Source organism: Oncorhynchus gorbuscha, unplaced genomic scaffold, assembly GCF_021184085.1.
Source record: "Oncorhynchus gorbuscha isolate QuinsamMale2020 ecotype Even-year unplaced genomic scaffold, OgorEven_v1.0 Un_scaffold_473, whole genome shotgun sequence".
Taxonomy (NCBI): domain Eukaryota; kingdom Metazoa; phylum Chordata; class Actinopteri; order Salmoniformes; family Salmonidae; genus Oncorhynchus; species Oncorhynchus gorbuscha.
In genome coordinates, this window is record NW_025745306.1 from 6,226 (window position 1) to 26,165 (window position 19,940).

The 19,940-nt window shown below is 53.2% G+C and overlaps 1 protein-coding gene across 1 annotated transcript in view; it reads right to left on the reverse strand.

The window, feature by feature from the left end:
* Window positions 1–10,040: 10,040 nt before the first annotated feature.
* Window positions 10,041–19,940, reverse strand: part of LOC124018320 (LIM domain only protein 7-like) — a 61,342-nt gene continuing 51,442 nt past the window's right edge. Inside the window, 5 exon segments of the mRNA XM_046333594.1 lie at window positions 10,041–10,726; window positions 10,935–11,037; window positions 12,935–13,043; window positions 15,369–15,632; window positions 19,589–19,772. Of these exon segments, the coding sequence (XP_046189550.1) occupies window positions 10,704–10,726; window positions 10,935–11,037; window positions 12,935–13,043; window positions 15,369–15,632; window positions 19,589–19,772 (683 nt within the window). The 3' untranslated portion in view covers window positions 10,041–10,703.

Sequence of the window (19,940 nt, forward strand, 5' to 3'; positions counted from 1 at the left end):
CTTCCCTTCAACGTTCCTTCACCTCAAACACTAACCAGAGGCATATCACATGACTGGATTCATAAACACGTCTCCTAGGAAATATTCCTCTCATCTAACTCCTCGGGGGGAATTCTGGTTACTTTCCAGCATAGTATAGTAGGTCTGCTTCCCAAACGGCACCCTATATATATATAGTGCATGATAGGTCCGGGTCAAAAGTAGTGCGCACTAGATAGGGAACCATTAGGGACGGACCCTTAGTGAGCACTTCCTCCTGTCCCTGTAATTTCCCAGTTCTTCTTCATATTTGGGATTTCCATGGAGCCCAGGCGTAGCCAGACACACATTATATTGGTCTGACGACCCATCGTGGTTTATACAAGTATCTCCCCCCAGATCACATCTCCTCTTGGCTAACTCGGAGTGCATTCCAATTGGCACCGTATGGGCCTTGGTTCAAAGGGAGTGCACTATATCGGGTACAGTGAGCCTTTTAGGATGGAACCACAGTGTTGTAGAGCTGGAACCTCTGGTTAAACCCCGAGTCCCCACCACAGTGTTGTAGGACTGGAACCTCTGGTTAAACCCTGAGTCCCCACCACAGTGTTGTAGGACTGGAACCTCTGGATAAACCCTGAGTCCCCACCACAGTGTTGTAGAGCTGGAACCTCTGGTTAAACCCTGAGTCCCCACCACAGTGTTGTAGAGCTGGAACCTCTGGATAAACCCCGAGTCCCCACCACAGTGTTGTAGGACTGGAACCTCTGGCTAAACCCTGAGTCCCCACCACAGTGTTGTAGAGCTGGAACCTCTGGTTAAACCCCGAGTCCCCACCACAGTGTTGTAGAGCTGGAACCTCTGGTTAAACCCTGAGTCCCCACCACAGTGTTGTAGGACTGGAACCTCTGGATAAACCCTGAGTCCCCACCACAGTGTTGTAGAGCTGGAACCTCTGGTTAAACCCTGAGTCCCCACCACAGTGTTGTAGAGCTGGAACCTCTGGATAAACCCCGAGTCCCCACCACAGTGTTGTAGGACTGGAACCTCTGGCTAAACCCTGAGTCCCCACCACAGTGTTGTAGAGCTGGAACCTCTGGTTAAACCCCGAGTCCCCACCACAGTGTTGTAGAGCTGGAACCTCTGGTTAAACCCTGAGTCCCCACCACAGTGTTGTAGGACTGGAACCTCTGGTTAAACCCCGAGTCCCCACCACAGTGTTGTAGGACTGGAACCTCTGGTTAAACCCTGAGTCCCCACCACAGTGTTGTAGAGCTGGAACCTCTGGCTAAACCCTGAGTCCCCAATCAGTCACACATTTCACTGTTTCCATTTTCGTGACTTCCTTCTGTCAAAGGCCTTAATTTATTCAAGCTCCACTATCAAGGTTTTTCCAGCGCCTCACGACATCGTTATGCGGAAACAACTTCCTTTTTCTTCCTTTTTCCACAAAACCACTTCATCACTGCTTGAAGGACAATTAATTTCAGTAGAGCAGGAGAAAGCACGTAATAGCATCTGCATTTAAGCTGGAGCAGAGCAGAGATTGGACCCTAACCCCCATGGAGGCTGGACCTTAACCCCCATGGAGGCTGGACCTTAACCCCCATGGAGATTGGACCTTAACCCCCATGGAGATTGGACCTTAACCCCCATGGAGATTGGACCTTAACCCCCATGGAGGCTGGACCCTAACCCCCATGGAGGCTGGACACTAACCCCCATGGAGGCTGGACACTAACCCCCATGGAGGCTGGACCTTAACCCCCATGGAGATTGGACCTTAACCCCCATGGAGATTGGACCTTAACCCCCATGGAGGCTGGACCCTAACCCCCATGGAGGCTGGACACTAACCCCCATGGAGGCTGGACACTAACCCCCATGGAGGCTGGACACTAACCCCCATGGAGACTGAACCCTAACCCTCATGGAGATTGGACCCTAACCCTCATGGAGTCTGGACCCTAACCCCCATTGAGGCTGGACCCTAACCCCCATGGAGATTGGTCCTTAACCCCCATGGAGATTGGACCCTAACCCTCATGGAGTCTGGACCCTAACCCCCATGGAGGCTGGACCCTAACCCCCATGGAGGCTGGACCCTAACCCCCATGGAGTCTGGACCCTAACCCCCATGGAGGCTGGACCTTAACCCCCATGGAGATTGGACCCAAACCCCCATGGAGGCTGGACCCTAACCCCCATGGAGGCTGGACCTTAATCCCCATGGAAGCTGGATCCTAACCCCCATGGAGGCTGGACCTTAACCCCCATGGAGATTGGATCCTAACCCCCATGGAGGCTGGACCCTAACCCCCATGGAGATTGGTCCTTAACCCCCATGGAGATTGGACCCTAACCCCCATGGAGGCTGGACCTTAATCCCCATGGAAGCTGGATCCTAACCCCCATGGAGGCTGGACCTTAACCCCCATGGAGGCTGGATCCTAACCCCCATGGAGGCTGGATCCTAACCCCCATGGAGGCTGGACCTTAACCCCCATGGAGATTGGATCCTAACCCCCATGGAGGCTGGACCCTAACCCCCATGGAGATTGGACCTTAATCCCCATGGAGGCTGGGCCCTAACCCCCATGGAGGCTGGACCCTAACCCCCATGGAGATTGGATCCTAACCCCCAAGGAGGCTGGATCCTAACCCCCATGGAGGCTGGACCTTAACCCCCATGGAGATTGGATCCTAACCCCCATGGAGATTGAACCTTAAACCCCCATTAAGATTGGACCTTAAGCCCCATGGAGATTGGACCTTAACCCCCATGGAGGCTGGATCCTAACCCCCATGGAGATTGAACATTAAACCCCCATTAAGATTGGACCCTAACCCCCATGAGTTAAAGGGGAGGGAATGTGGTTCTAACGTGCATATATCTAGTCCTCTGATTCAGACCTCATGATCCCCACTATATCTAGTCCTCTGTTACAGACCTCCTCATAGCCCCCACTCTGTCTAGTCCTCTGTTACAGACCTCATGGTCTCCACTCCATATATTCCTCTGTTTCAGACAGAGGCCTAGATGGAGATAGTGGGGACTGTTTCAGAGAAGAGTTTCAGAGAGGAGAGTGAGATGAGGAGAGAGGAGAGGGAGAGGAAAAGAGGGAGATGAGGAGAGAGACATGAGGAGAGGAGAGATGTGGAGTGATAGGAGAGGGAGATGAGGAGAAAGAGATACTGACATCATCCCTCCGTACTGACATCATCCCTCCGTACTGACATCATCCCTATGTACTGACATCATCCCTCCGTACTGACATCATCCCTATGTACTGACATCAGACTCGGGTGCCTGACCTCCAACCAAGATATTAATAACATCACTCATAGGCGATTGGATCTATAAAGACATCAACAAGATACGGGGAGAGGAGAAGAGAGAGGGAGCGAGGGGAGATGAGAAGGGGAGAGGAGAAAGGAGGGAGAGGGGGGAGAGGAGAAAGGAGGGAGAGGGAGGAGAGGGAGATGAGAGGACAAGAGATGAGAGAGAAGGAGAGGGAGAGGAGAAAGGAGAGAGGGAGGAGAGGGGGAAAGAGAGATATGAGGAGAGATATGAGTGCCCATTGCTGAAAGATGAACCAGTCTACTGTATTTGATTTGGTTCATTAAATCATGACTGTGTGTTCGTACGTTGTGTATGTCTACGCTGTGTGTACGTGAGTTGTGATCAGGTTAACGATTTCCAGAATCAAAAGGAACACATGATTTAATACACCCTATCAAACAATTTAACTTGTTTTCAACTTCAACAGTGAGTACCCTCTCCGCCACCTCCCTCTCCGCCACCTCCCTCTCCGCCACCTCCCTCTCCACCACCTCCCTCTCCACCACCTCCCTCTCCACCATCTCCCTCCCTCCTTCCCTCCCTCTCCCTCTCCTCCCTCTTCACTACCTCCCTCCCTCCTTCCCTCCCTCTCCCTCTCCTCCCTCCTCTCCCTCCCTCTCCACCACCTCCCTCCTTCCCTCCCTCCTTCCCTCCCTCTCCCTCTCCACCACCTCCCTCTTCACTACCTCCCTCCCTCTCCCTCTCCCTCTCCCCCTCCTCCCTCCTTCTCTCCCTCCCTCTCCACCACCTCCCTCCTTCCCTCCCTCCCTCTCCACCACCTCCCTCCTTCCCTCCCTCCCTCTCCACCACCTCCCTCCTTCCTTCCCTCCCTCTCCACCACCTCCCTCCTTCCCTCCCTCCCTCCCTCTCCCCCTCCTTCCCTCCCTCCCTCTCCCTCTCCACCACCTCCCTCTTCCCTCCCTCTCCCTCTCCACCACCTCCCTCTTCACTACCTCCCTCCCTCCTTCCCTCCCTCTCCACCTTCCTCCTCCTCCCACTACCTCTCGCTCGATCCCTCCCTCTCTACATATCTCTCCCCCTTCCTCCTCCTCTCCCTCTAGATAGCTCCTCTACCTCTCCTCTACCTCCCTCAAGCACCTCCCTCTAGATGGCTCCTCTACCTCCCTCAACCACCTCCCTCTAGATGGCTCCTCTACCTCCCTCGACCACCTCCCTCTAGATGGCTCCTCTACCACCTCCCTCTAGATGGCTTCTCTACCTCCCTCGACCACCTCCCTCTAGATGGCTCCTCTACCACCTCCCTCTAGATGGCTCCTCTACCTCCCTCTAGATGGCTCCTCTACCTCCCTCTAGATGGCTCCTCTACCTCCCTCTAGATGGCTCCTCTACCTCCCTCTAGATGGCTCCTCTACCTCCCTCTAGATGGCTCCTCTACCTCCCTCTAGATGGCTCCTCTACCTCCCTCTAGATGGCGCCTCTACCTCCCTCTAGATGGCTCCTCTACCTCCCTCTAGATGGCTCCTCTACCTCCCTCAACCACCTCCCTCTAGATGGCTCCTCTACCTCCCTCTAGATGGCTCCTCTACCTCCCTCGACCACCTCCCTCTAGATGGCTTCTCTACCTCCCTCGACCACCTCCCTCTAGATGGCTTCTCTACCTCCCTCGACCACCTCCCTCTAGATGGCTCCTCTACCTCCCTCGACCACCTCCCTCTAGATGGCTCCTCTACCTCCCTCTAGATGGCTCCTCTACCTCCCTCGACCACCTCCCTCTAGATGGCTCCTCTACCTCTCTCGACCACCTCCCTCTAGATGGCTCCTCTACCTCCCTCTAGATGACTCCTCTACCTCCCTCTAGATGGCTCCTCTACCTCCCTCGACCACCTCCCTCTAGATGGCTCCTCTACCTCTCCTCTACCTCCCTCGACCACCTCCCTCTAGATGGAACCTCTACCTCTCCTCTACCTCCCTCGACCACCTCCCTCTAGATGGAACCTCTACCTCCCTCGACCACCTCCCTCTAGATGGAACCTCTACCTCCCTCGACCACCTCCCTCTAGATGGAACCTCTACCTCTCCTCGACCACCTCCCTCTAGATGGCTCCTCTACCTCCCTCTAGATGGCTCCTCAACCACCTCCCTCTAGATGGCTCCTCTACCTCCCTCTAGATGGAACCTCTACCTCTCCTCGACAACCTCCCTCTAGATGGCTCCTCTACCTCCCTCTAGATGGAACCTCTACCTCTCCTCGACTACCTCCCTCTAGATGGAACCTCTACCTCCCTCTAGATGGCTCCTCTACCTCCCTCTAGATGGCTCCTCTACCTCCCTCTAGATGGCTCCTCTACCTCCCTCTAGATGGCTCCTCTACCTCCCTCTAGATGGCGCCTCTACCTCCCTCTAGATGGCTCCTCTACCTCCCTCTAGATGGCTCCTCTACCTCCCTCTAGATGGCTCCTCTACCTCCCTCTAGATGGCTCCTCTACCTCCCTCTAGATGGCTCCTCTACCTCCCTCTAGATGGCTCCTCTAGATGGCTCCTCAGGGTAGCGGTCCACTACTATAGACCAGACGGGGTAGCGGTCCACTACTATAGACCAGACTGGGTAGTGGTCCACTACTATAGACCAGACCAGACGGGGTAGCGGTCCACTACTATAGACCAGACCAGACGGGGTAGCGGTCCACTACTATAGACCAGACGGGGTAGCGGTCCACTACTATAGACCAGACTGGGTAGCGGTCCACTACTATAGACCAGACTGGGTAGCGGTCCACTACTATAGATCAGACGGGGTAGCGGTCCACTACTATAGACCAGACTGGGTAGTGGTCCACTACTATAGACCAGACCAGACTGGGTAGCGGTCCACTACTATAGACCAGACGGGGTAGCGGTCCACTACTATAGACCAGACTGGGTAGTGTCCACTACTATAGACCAGACCAGACTGGGTAGCGGTCCACTAGTATAGACCAGACCAGACTGGGTAGCGGTCCACTACTATAGACCAGACGGGGTAGCGGTCCACTTCTATAGACCAGACGGGGTAGCGGTCCACTACTATAGACCAGACGGGGTAGCGGTCCACTACTATAGACCAGACGGGGTAGCGGCCCACTACTATAGACCAGACGGGGTAGCGGTCCACTACTATAGACCAGACGGGGTAGCGGTCCACTACTATAGACCAGACGGGGTAGCGGTCCACTACTATAGACCAGACGGGGTAGCGGTCCACTACTATAGACCAGACGGGGTAGCGGTCCACTACTATAGACCAGACGGGGTAGCGGTCCACTACTATAGACCAGACGGGGTAGCGGTCCACTACTATAGACCAGACGGGGTAGCGGTCCACTACTATAGACCAGACGGGGTAGCGGTCCACTACTATAGACCAGACGGGGTAGCGGTCCACTACTATAGACCAGACGGGGTAGCGGTCCACTACTATAGACCAGACGGAGTAGCGGTCCACTACTATAGACCAGACGGGGTAGCGGTCCACTACTACAGACCAGACCAGACGGGGTAGCGGTCCACTACTATAGACCAGACGGGGTAGCGGTCCACTACTATAGACCAGACTGGGTAGCGGTCCACTACTATAGACCAGACGGGGTAGCGGTCCACTTCTATAGACCAGACCAGACGGGGTAGCGGTCCACTACTATAGACCAGACAGGGTAGCGGTCCACTACTATAGACCAGACGGGGTAGCGGTCCACTACTATAGACCAGACGGGGTAGTGGTCCACTACTACAGACCAGACCAGACGGGGTAGCGGTCCACTACTATAGACCAGACGGGGTAGCGGTCCACTACTATAGACCAGACTGGGTAGCGGTCCACTACTATAGACCAGACTGGGTAGCGGTCCACTTCTATAGACCAGACCAGACGGGGTAGCGGTCCACTACTATAGACCAGACGGGGTAGCGGTCCACTACTATAGACCAGACGGGGTAGCGGTCCACTACTATAGACCAGACGGGGTAGCGGTCCACTACTATAGACCAGACGGGGTAGCGGTCCACTACTATAGGACGGGGTAGCGGTCCACTACTATAGACCAGACCAGGGGTAGCGGTCCACTACTATAGACCAGACAGGGGGTAGCGGTCCACTACTATAGACCAGACGGGTAGCGGTCCACTACTATAGACCAGACGGGGTAGCGGTCCACTACTATAGACCAGACGGGGTAGCGGTCCACTACTATAGACCAGACGGGGTAGCGGTCCACTACTATAGACCAGACGGGGTAGCGGTCCACTACTATAGACCAGACGGGGTAGCGGTCCACTACTATAGACCAGACGGGGTAGCGGTCCACTACTATAGACCAGACGGGGTAGCGGTCCACTACTATAGACCAGACGGGGTAGCGGTCCACTACTATAGACCAGACGGGGTAGCGGTCCACTACTATAGACCAGACGGGGTAGCGGTCCACTACTATAGACCAGACGGGGTAGCGGTCCACTACTATAGACCAGACGGGGTAGCGGTCCACTACTATAGACCAGACGGGGTAGCGGTCCACTACTATAGACCAGACCAGACGGGTAGTGGTCCACTACTATAGACCAGACCAGACGGGGTAGCGGTCCACTACTATAGACCAGACGTGGTAGCGGTCCAATACTATAGACCAGACGGGGTAGCGGTCCACTACTATAGACCAGACGTGGTAGCGGTCCACTACTATAGACCAGACGTGGTAGCGGTCCAATACTATAGACCAGACGGGGTAGCGGTCCACTACTATAGACCAGACGGGGTAGCGGTCCACTACTATAGACCAGACCAGACGGGGTAGTGGTCCACTACTATAGACCAGACGTGGTAGCGGTCCACTACTATAGACCAGACGGGGTAGCGGTCCACTACTATAGACCAGACGGGGTAGCGGTCCACTACTATAGACCAGACGGGGTAGCGGTCCACTACTATAGACCAGACGGGGTAGCGGTCCACTACTATAGACCAGACCAGACGGGGTAGTGGTCCACTACTATAGACCAGACGGGGTAGCGGTCCACTACTATAGACCAGACGGGGTAGCGGTCCACTACTATAGACCAGACGGGTAGCGGTCCACTACTATAGACCAGACGGGTAGCGGTCCACTACTATAGACCAGACGGGGTAGTGGTCCACTACTACAGACCAGACCAGACTGGGTAGTGGTCCACTACTATAGACCAGACGGGGTAGCGGTCCACTACTATAGACCAGACCAGACTGGGTAGTGGTCCACTACTATAGACCAGACGGGGTAGTGGTCCACTACTATAGACCAGACCAGACTGGGTAGTGGTCCACTACTATAGACCAGACCAGACTGGGTAGTGGTCCACTACTATAGACCAGACGGGGTAGCGGTCCACTACTATAGACCAGACGGGGTAGCGGTCCACTACTATAGACCAGACGGGGTAGCGGTCCACTACTATAGACCAGACGGGGTAGCGGTCCACTACTATAGACCAGACGGGGTAGCGGTCCACTACTATAGACCAGACGGGGTAGCAGCCCCACTACTATAAACCAGACCAGACGGGGTCTAACCCGGTTGTTCTGTCCCTGAACAGGCGGTTAACCCACTGATCCCCAGTAGGCTGTCATTGAAAATAAGAACTTGGTCTTAACGGACTTGCCGAGTTAAATGAAGGTAAAATCAAATTAATCATAAACTGCCATCTAGTGGTGAAACACAGCCATGACAACCTAAAGGGACATCCCTATTCAATTGTACATTTATTTTACTCAGCAAGTCAGTTAAGAACAAATCCTTATTTTCAATGACAGCCTATCGGGGAACAGTGGGTTAATTGCCTTGTTCAGGGGCAGAAGGACCGATGTTGCCACTTGTCAGCTCGAAACCTTTTGGTTTCTAGGCTACCAGCCTCCTCCACTCTCTAGGCTACCAGCCTCCTCCACCCTCTAGGCTACCAGCCTCCTCCACCCTCTAGGCTACCAGCCTCCTCCTCCACCCTCTAGGCTACCAGCCTCCTCCACCCTCTAGGCTACCAGCCTCCTCCTCCACCCTCTAGGCTACCAGCCTCCTCCACCCTCTAGGCTACCAGCCTCCTCCACCCTCTAGGCTACCAGCCTCCTCCACCCTCTAGGCTACCAGCCTCCTCCACCCTCTAGGCTACCAGCCTCCTCCACCCTCTAGGCTACCAGCCTCCTCCACCCTCTAGGCTACCAGCCTCCTCCACCCTCTAGGCTACCAGCCTCCTCCACCCTCTAGGCTACCAGCCTCCTCCACCCTCTAGGCTACCAGCCTCCTCCACCCTCTAGGCTACCAGCCTCCTCCACCCTCTAGGCTACCAGCCTCCTGCCACTGTCCGTATTTAGAATGCACAGATTAAATGCTCAACACCTGGTCCCCTTTTATTTACAAACATGAAACAGTTTAGAGGGTAAATTCCTTTTAAACGAGGCCCCTACATAAATCAGTGAGTCATACAACAAGCCTCCCTGCTTCCAGAGTCCACCAACCGCAGAGTTTCAGTGACCATCAACATGTGACAAGTCCTTTTTCTAACACTTGTTTGAGCTCCTAATATTTTAGTCGTCTCAAAAAATATTTCTAATATTTTAAAATATCAATTTACTTCATCAACAAGAAAAAAACAATAGAGAAGTATCTCCAATATAACACTCACATTTATTAGATTCATTTAATAGAGCCTCATTTATCAATTTACTTCATCAACAAGAAAAAAACAATAGAGAAGTATCTCCAATACAACACTCACATTTATTAGATTCATTTAATAGAGCCTCATTTATCAATTTACTTCATCAACAAGAAAAAAACAATAGAGAAGTATCTCCAATATAACACTCACATTTATTAGATTCATTTAATAGAGCCTCATTTATCAATTTACTTCATCAACAAGAAAAAAACAAATCCCAAGTACAACTGTGATTTAAAACTCCCTTATAGCTCTTAACTACACGTGTCCAGCTATTGTTGTGGATAGCCATCGATTGCATATTAAAAGCTACGGACAAATAGAGTAGTTAATTAACTAGGAAGAACGCCAAAACTGCATCTTAGTCAGAGACATAGGGTATGTGGACATGTACAGTAGTTAATTAACTAGAAAGAACGCCAAAACTGCATCTTTGCGACATGTCCCAAACTGCCCCCTATTCCCTAAATAATGCACTACTTTTGACCAGAGCCCTATGGGTAGTAGTGCACTATGTAGGGAATAGGAAGCCATTTGAGTCACAACCCAATAGTATAAATCGGTACATTGTTCCCTAAAAATAAAGGTCAACCAGCTCTAAATACGTGGTCAACACGAGGTCATAGTCAAGATCTCCACCGTCGTGTTTGAGGTTGATGTCGTCGTCGTCGTCTCTTCCTCAATCTGCTGCAATGCATTCTGGTCACAGGGAGGTGGCAAGGTGGGCTGAAAGGTTGATAAGAGAACATCTGATGTAGTAATGACACATCATCTAATTACAGAGTACTTGGACAGGACTTCCAAAATGGCAGTCCCACCTTCTCTAAATAGACATTCATCATATTCATGTCAGGTATGTTCTCAATACATGGGGGGGGGGGTACATGGGGGGGCTTCTTATCGGACTCCTTTAGGTTCTGTAGAAATGACTTACACTTGAGTCGGATGTAGCAGGGGTCACAGTAAGGCTTCCCATTGCTGATTCTGATCTGGGCTCTGACCTCTGACCCTCCGAGTCGGCACCTGCAGTCCACACACTGAGGGAGAGGAGAAGATGGACTGAATCAGGAGAATCAACTAAAACACTGATTAGCATCATTCAACCAGTGATTACCAGCCCTACCACCGCGGGAGGAGAGAGTTAGCATTACCAGCCCTACCACCGCGGGAGGAGAGCGAGTTAGCATTACCAGCCCACCACCGCAGGAGGAGAGAGTTAGCATTACCAGCCCTACCACCGCGGAGAGAGAGAGTTAGCATTACAAGCCCTACCACCGCGGAGAGAGAGAGTTAGCATTACAAGCCCTACCACCGCGGAGAGAGAGAGTTAGCATTACCAGCCCTACCACCGCGGAGAGAGAGTTAGCATTACCAGCCCTACTACCGCGGGAGGAGAGAGAGTTAGCATTACCAGCCCTACCACCGTGTGGGGAGAGAGAGTTAGCATTACCAGCCCTACCACCGTGTGGGGAGAGAGAGTTAGCATTCCCAGCCCTACCACCGCGGGAGGAGAGAGAGAGTTAGCATTACCAGCCCTACCACCGTGGAGGAGAGTTAGCATTACCAGCCCTACCACCGTGGAGAGAGAGTTAGCATTACCAGCCCTACCACCGGAGAGAGAGAGTTAGCATTACCAGCCCTACCACCGCGGGAGGAGAGAGAGAGTTAGCATTACCAGCCCTACCACCGTGTGTGGAGAGTTCGCAAAACCAGCCCTACCACCGCGGAGAGAGAGAGTTAGCATTACCAGCCCTACCACCGCGGAGAGAGAGAGTTAGCATTACCAGCCCTACTACCGCGGGAGGAGAGAGAGTTAGCATTACCAGCCCTACCACCGTGTGCCCTACCACCGCGGAGAGAGAGAGCATTACCAGCCCTACACCGCGGGAGGAGAGAGAGTTAGCATTACCAGCCCTACCACCATTACCAGCCCTACCACCGTGGAGAGAGAGAGAGAGTTAGCATTACCAGCCCTACCACCGCGGCGAGAGTTAGCATTACCAGCCCTACCACCGCGGGAGGAGAGAGAGTTAGCATTACCAGCCCTACCACCGTGGAGAGAGAGAATTAGCATTACCAGCCCTACCACCGTGGAGAGAGAGCGAGAGTTAGCATTACCAGCCCTACCACCGTGTGAGGAGAGAGAGAGTTAGCATTACCAGCCCTACCACCGTGTGTGGAGAGTTCGCAAAAACAGCCCTAGCACCGCGGAGAGAGAGTTAGCATTACCAGCCCTACTACCGCGGGAGGAGAGAGAGTTAGCATTACCAGCCCTACCACCGTGTGGGGAGAGAGAGTTAGCATTACCAGCCCTACCACCGTGGAGAGAGAGAGAGAGTTAGCATTACCAGCCCTACCATCGCGGCGAGAATTAGCATTACCAGCCCTACCACCGCGGGAGGAGAGAGAGTTAGCATTACCAGCCCTACCACCGTGCATTACCAGCCCTACCACCATGGAGAGAGAGAGTTAGCATTACCAGCCCTACCACCGTGTTAGCATTACCAGCCCTACCACCGTGTGGGGAGAGAGAGAGTTAGCATTACCAGCCCTACCACCGTGTGGGGAGAGAGAGAGTTAGCATTACCAGCCCTACCACCGTGTGGGGAGAGAGAGAGTTAGCATTACCAGCCCTACCACCGTGTGGGGAGAGAGAGAGTTAGCATTACCAGCCCTACCACCGCGGGAGGAGAGAGAGAGTTAGCATTACCAGCCCTACCACCGTGGGAGGAGAGAGAGAGTTAGCATTACCAGCCCTACCACCGTGTGGGGAGAGAGAGAGTCAGTCAGCTACAGAGCCCAGGTGAAGCCAGTCAGTCAGTCTACTACAGAGCCCATTAGCTCATGCTGTGAAGGGTGATGTAGTGTGCTGACAGGTTTTGTAGAGGACCTCTCCTTCAACCAGGTGAATGGAGGTCCAGACCAGACTCTCACCTGAAAACAGGCCAGGTGGAAGCAGAGGTTCAGGGTCTCAATGACCATGGCAGCCCCTCTGCCCATAGGACACACACACACTGAACACACCTGACGAGAAGTCAGCACTCTGGAGGGAGAGAGGGAACACACAGGATGAGAGGGGGATCAGAGGGACCAGACTGATCCACAAGGTCTGGGGGTATGATGAGAGAGAAGGGGATCAGAGGGACCAGACTGATCCACAAGGTCTTGGGGGTAAGATGAGAGGGGGATGACTGACTGATCCACAAGGTCTGGGGGAACATCCATTGAATGGTATACGGCTGGACGATGAGTTTCAAGTTCACCAGGAAGATAAAAGCTGAAATTGGGTTTTTATTTTCAGAAAGTCCCTTGTGTGTAATGTATTATGATGACTTATTGTATTTGCATGAAGCCCGTTCTGTTCCAGAGACTGTTTATCATGCATTCATTGTTGTTACTAATGCCAAGTCACCTCTCATTCTCCTCTCTGGGATCAGACTATGAGGAGGCTACATCACTGAAACAAAAAGATTTGGAAAGTGTTCACACCCCTCGACTTCATCCACATTCTGTTACATTAAAGCCCGATAAAAGCCTGCCAACATGATTTCTTCCTCAATCTAAACACAAGACCCCATAGTGACATCACAAGACCCCATAGTGACAAAGTGAATACAAGTTTAGACACCTTACAAAAAAACAGAAACACCTTATTTACAGAAGTATTCAGACAATTTGCTATGAGACTTGAAATTGATCATCCTAAAGATCTGTCTACAAGTTGATTGGAAGTTCACCTGTGGTAAATTAAATAGATTGGACATGATTTGGAAAGACACCGGTCTATAAGGTCAGAGCAAAAATCAAGCCACGAGGTCAAAGCAATTGTCCGTAGAGCTCTGAGACAGGATTGTGTCGAGGCACAGATCTGGGGAAGGGTACCCACAAATTCTGCAGCATTGAAGGTCCCCAAGAACACAGTGGCCTCCATCATTCTGCAGCATTGAAGGTCCCCAAGAACACAGTGGCCTCCATTATTCTGCAGCATTGAAGGTCCCCAAGAACACAGTGGCCTCCATTATTCTGCAGCATTGAAGGTCCCCAACAGTGATCATTCTGCACATTGAAGTCCCCAAGAACACAGTGGCTCCATCATTCTGCAGCATTGAAGGTCCCCACAGATTATTCTGCAGCATTGTCCCCAAGAACACAGTGGCCTCCATCATTCTGCAGCATTGAAGGTCCCCAAGAACACAGTGGCCTCCATCATTCTGCAGCATTGAAGGTCCCCAAGAACACAGTGGCCTCCATCATTCTGCAGCATTGAAGGTCCCCAAGAACACAGTGGCCTCCATCATTCTGCAGCATTGAAGGTCCCCAAGAACACAGTGGCCTCCATCATTCTGCAGCATTGAAGGTCCCCAAGAACACAGTGAAGGTCCCCAAGAACACAGTGGCCTCCATTATTCTGCAGCATTGAAGGTCCCCAAGAACACAGTGGCCTCCATCATTCTTAAATGGAATAAGTTTGGAACCACCAAGACTCTTCCTAGAGCTGGCCGCCCGGCCAAATTGAGCAATCGGGGGAGAAGGGCCTTGGTCAGGGAGGTAACCAAGAACCAAATGGTCAATCTGACAGAGCTCCAGAGTTCCTCTGTGGAAATAGTTGTCCTTCTGGAAGGTTCTCCCATCTCTGCAGCACTCCACCAATCAGGCCTTTATGGTAGAATGGCCAGACAGAAGCCACTCCTCAGTGAAAGGCACATGACAGCCTGCTTGGAGTTTGCCAAAAGGCACCTAAAGGACTGACCATGAGAAACAAGATTCTCTGGTCTGATTGAACTCTTTGGCCTGAATGCCAAGCATCACATCTGTAGGAAACCTGGCACCTTCCCTACGGCGAAGCTTGGTGGTGGTAGCATCATGCAGGGGGGATGTTTTTCAACGGCAGGGACTGAGAGACATGTCAGGATCAAGGGAAAGAAAAACGGAGCGAAGTGCTCAGGACCTCTGACTGGAGTTAAAGTTCACACAGCCAAAACAACACAGCAGTGGCTTCGGGACAGCTCGCTCGTTATACCCAAGAAGACTCGAGTCTGTAATCGCTGCCACAGATGCCTTCAACAAAGTACTGATTAAAGGGTCTGAATACTTAAATGTGTAATCTTTAATAAACGTGAAAAAAATGTTTGTCATTATGGGGTATTGTGATGTCATTATGGGGTATTGTGATGTCATTATGGGGTATTGTGATGTCATTATGGGGTATTGTGATGTCATTATGGGGTATTGTGTGTAGATTGATGAGGGGGGAAAAAACAATTAAATCCATTTTTGAACAAGGCTGTAATGTAACAAAGTCAAGGGCTCTGAACGCTTTCAAAATGCACTGTGCATTTTAAACATACAGCCCTGATTGATCCATTACCGACGGTGCTGCTGTGAGACGGGTCGTGATTCGCCGGTGGCGGGTTCCTCTCCGGTGTCGGGCGGGGGGGAAGATGTGCTGAAGGGGCGGGGCCAGGTAGGGCTGTGCTTCTGGGTCCCGTTGGAGTGACCCCCCAGGGCCACACCCATGCTGTGCCGGGAGGAGGGGGGGCGGTACGGGGCGGAGAAACCCAGGGAGGAGTGGGGGCGTTGGGGGTTAGAGAGCAGGGTGGTGGAAGAGGGAAGGTTGTCCAGAGAGTCGTACCTGCCGAGAGGACGGATGGAGAGGTCAGATAACAGGTCACGTAGAGAGAGATACGGTCCAAATGGCCCCCCCTCCTACCTCCTCATAGGCCCTCGCTGGTTAATGGGTAGACAACCCCCTCCTACCTCCTCATAGGCCCTCGCTGGTTAATGGGTAGACAACCCCCCTCCTACCTCCTCATAGGCCCTCGCTGGTTAATGGGTAGACAACCCCCCTCCTACCTCCTCATAGGCCCTCGCTGGTTAATGGGTAGACAACCCCCCCTCCTACCTCCTCATAGGCCCTCGCTGGTTAATGGGTAGACAACCCCCCTCCTACCTCCTCATAGGCCCTCGCTGGTTAATGGGTAGACAACCCCCCCCCTACCTCCTCATAGGCCCTCGCTGGTTAATGGGTAGACAACCCCCCTCCTACCTCCTCATAGGCCCTCGCTGGTTAATGGGTAGACAGCCCCCCCCTCCTACCTCCTCATAGGCCCTCGCTGGTTAATGGGTAGACAACCCCCCTCCTACCTCCTCATAGGCCCTCGCTGGTTAATGGGTAGACAACCCCCCTCCTACCTCCTCATAGGCCCTCGCTGGTTAATGGGTAGACAACCCCCCTCCTACCTCCTCATAGGCCCTCGCTGGTTAATGGGTAGACAACCCCCCTCCTACCTCCTCATAGGCCCTCGCTGGTTAATGGGTAGACAACCCCCCCCCTACCTCTGGTTAATGGGTAGACAACCCCCCTCCTACCTCTGGTTAATGGGTAGACAACCCCCTCCTACCTCCTCATAGGCCCTCGCTGGTTAATGGGTAGACAACCCCCTCCTCCTACCTCCTCATAGGCCCTCGCTGGTTAATGGGTAGACAACCCCCCTCCTACCTCCTCATAGGCCCTCGCTGGTTAATGGGTAGACAACCCCCCTCCTACCTCCTCATAGGCCCTCGCTGGTTAATGGGTAGACAACCCCCCTCCTACCTCCTCATAGGCCCTCGCTGGTTAATGGGTAGACAACCCCCCTCCTACCTCCTCATAGGCCCTCGCTGGTTAATGGGTAGACAACCCCCCTCCTACCTCCTCATAGGCCCTCGCTGGTTAATGGGTAGACAACCCCCCTCCTACCTCCTCATAGGCCCTCGCTGGTTAATGGGTAGACAACCCCCCTCCTACCTCCTCATAGGCCCTCGCTGGTTAATGGGTAGACAACCCCCCTCCTACCTCCTCATAGGCCCTCGCTGGTTAATGGGTAGACAACCCCCCCCTACCTCCTACCTCTGGTTAATGGGTAGACAACCCCCCCCTCCTACCTCTGGTTAATGGGTAGACAACCCCCCCTCCTACCCTCTGGTTAATGGGTAGACAACCCCCCCTCCTACCTAATATAATAATAATATATGCCATTTAGCAGACGCTTTTATCCTGGTTAATGGGTAGCAACTTACAGTCATGTGTGCATACATTCTACGGTATGGGTGGTCCCGGGTTATCGAACCCACTACCCTGGCGTTACAAGCGCCATGCTCTACCAACTGAGCTACCTGGTTAATGGGTAGACAACCCCCCTCCTACCTCTGGTTAATGGGTAGACAACCCCCCCCTCCTACCTCTGGTTAATGGGTAGACAACCCCCCTCCTACCTCTGGTTAATGGGTAGACAACCCCCCTACCTCTGGTTAATGGGTAGACAACCCCCCCCTCCTACCTCTGGTTAATGGGTAGACAACCCCCCTCCTACCTCTGGTTAATGGGTAGACAACCCCCCCCTACCTCTGGTTACCTCTGGTTAATGGGTAGACAACCCCCCCCCTACCTCTGGTTAATGGGTAGACAACCCCCCCCTCCTACCTCCTCATAGGCCCTCGCTGGTTAATGGGTAGACAACCCCCCTCCTACCTCCTCATAGGCCCTCGCCGGTTAATGGGTAGACAACCCCCCTCCTACCTCCTCATAGGCCCTCGCTGGTTAATGGGTAGACAACCCCCCCTACCTCCTACCTCCTCTGGTTAATGGCCCCCCCCCTCCTACTGGTTAATGGGTAGACAACCCCCCTCCTACCTCTGGTTAATGGGTAGACAACCCCCCTCCTACCTCTGGTTAATGGGTAGACAACCCCCCTCCTACCTCTGGTTAATGGGTAGACAACCCCCCTCCTACCTAATATAATAATAATATATGCCATTTACCGCTGGTTAATGGGTATCCAACCCCTTACAGTCATGTGTAGACAACCCCCCTCCTACCTCTGGTTAATGGGTAGACAACCCCCTACCTCTCCTACCTCTGGTTAATGGGTAGACCTCCTCTGGTTAATGGGTAGACAACCCCCCCCTCCTCTGGTTAATGGGTAGACAACCCCCCTCCTACCTCTGGTTAATGGGTAGACAACCCCCCTCCTACCTCTGGTTAATGGGTAGACAACCCCCTACCTCTGGTTAATGGGTAGACAACCCCCCTCTACCAACTGAGCTACCTGGTTAATGGGTAGACAACCCCCCCCTCCTACCTCTGGTTAATGGGTAGACAACCCCCCCCCCTACCCTGGTTAATGGGTAGACAACCCCCCCTCCTACCTCTGGTTAATGGGTAGACAACCCCCCCCCCTCCTACCTCTGGTTAATGGGTAGACAACCCCCCTACCTCTGGTTAATGGGTAGACAACCCCCCTCCTACCTCTGGTTAATGGGTAGACAACCCCCCTCCTACCTCTGGTTAATGGGTAGACAACCCCCCACCCTCTGGTTAATGGGTAGACAACCCCCCCCTCTGGTTAATGGGTAGACAACCCCCCTACCTCTGGTTAATGGGTAGACAACCCCCCTGGTTAATGGGTAGACAACCCCCCCCTACCTCTGGTCCTCTGGTTAATGGGTAGACAACCCCCCCCTCCTACCTCTGGTTAATGGGTAGACAACCCCCCTCCTACCTCTGGTTAATGTGTAGACAACCCCCCTCCTACCTCTGGTTAATGGGTAGACAACCCCCCCCTCCTACCTCTGGTTAATGGGTAGACAACCCCCCCTCTCCTACCTCTGGTTAATGTGTAGACAACCCCCCCCCCTCCTACCTCTGGTTAATGGGTAGACAACCCCCCCCTCCTACCTCTGGTTAATGGGTAGACAACCCCCCTCCTACCTCTGGTTAATGGGTAGACAACCCCCCCCCCTCCTACCTCTGGTTAATGGGTAGACAACCCCCCCCCTACCTCCTACCTCTGGTTAATGGGTAGACAACCCCCCTCCTACCTCTGGTTAATGGGTAGACAACCCCCCTCCTACCTCTGGTTAATGGGTAGACAACCCCCCTCCTACCTCTGGTTAATGGGTAGACAACCCCCCTCCTACCTCTGGTTAATGGGTAGACAACCCCCCCCTCCTACCTCTGGTTAATGGGTAGACAACCCCCCCCTCCTACCTCTGGTTAATGGGTAGACAACCCCCCTCCTACCTCTGGTTAATGGGTAGACAACCCCCCCTCCCCCCCTCCTACCTCTGGTTAATGGGTAGACAACCCCCCCCTCCTACCTCTGGTTAATGGGTAGACAACCCCCCCCTCCTACCTCCTACCTCTGGTTAATGGGTAGACAACCCCCCCCCCTCCTACCTCTGGTTAATGGGTAGACAACCCCCCCCTCCTACCTCTGGTTAATGGGTAGACAACCCCCCCCTCCTACCTCTGGTTAATGGGTAGACAACCCCCCCCCCCCTCCTACCTCTGGTTAATGGGTAGACAACCCCCCCCTCTGGTTAATGGGTTGACCCCCCTACCTCTTCATAGGCCCTCGCTGGTTAATGTGTTGACCCCCCCTCCCTCCTACCTCCTCATAGGCCCTCGCTGGTTAATGTGTTGACCCCCCCCTCCTACCTCCTCATAGGCCCTCCCTGGTTAATGTGTTGACCCCCCTCCTACCTCCGGTTAATGGGTCGACAACCCCCCTCCTACCTCCGGTTAATGGGTAGACTCCCCCCTCCTACCTCCTCAGAGGCCCTCGCCGGTTGGTTGGTTGTTTGTTGTCAGAGGTGGAGCGTTGTCGTATCCAGCTGTTGTCGGTCAGCAGAGCGGTCCTCTTCCTCATCTCGTCCAGGATCTGTTGCCTCTCAGCCTCTACTAACGACATGCTCTGAGGAGGCTTCCTCCTAGCGACCTCCCTGGTAGCGCCTAATAACCAACCAGAGAGCAGAGTCACGACGGTATAACCAATCATAGTTCGTACAGAAACACCAATAAAAAGGACAGCCACTTGAGCATTGTCCAATGAGTGAACAATATTATTCCAACGATCAATAGGTGAAAACAAACCACTCTATCACAACACAGAAAGGGGAG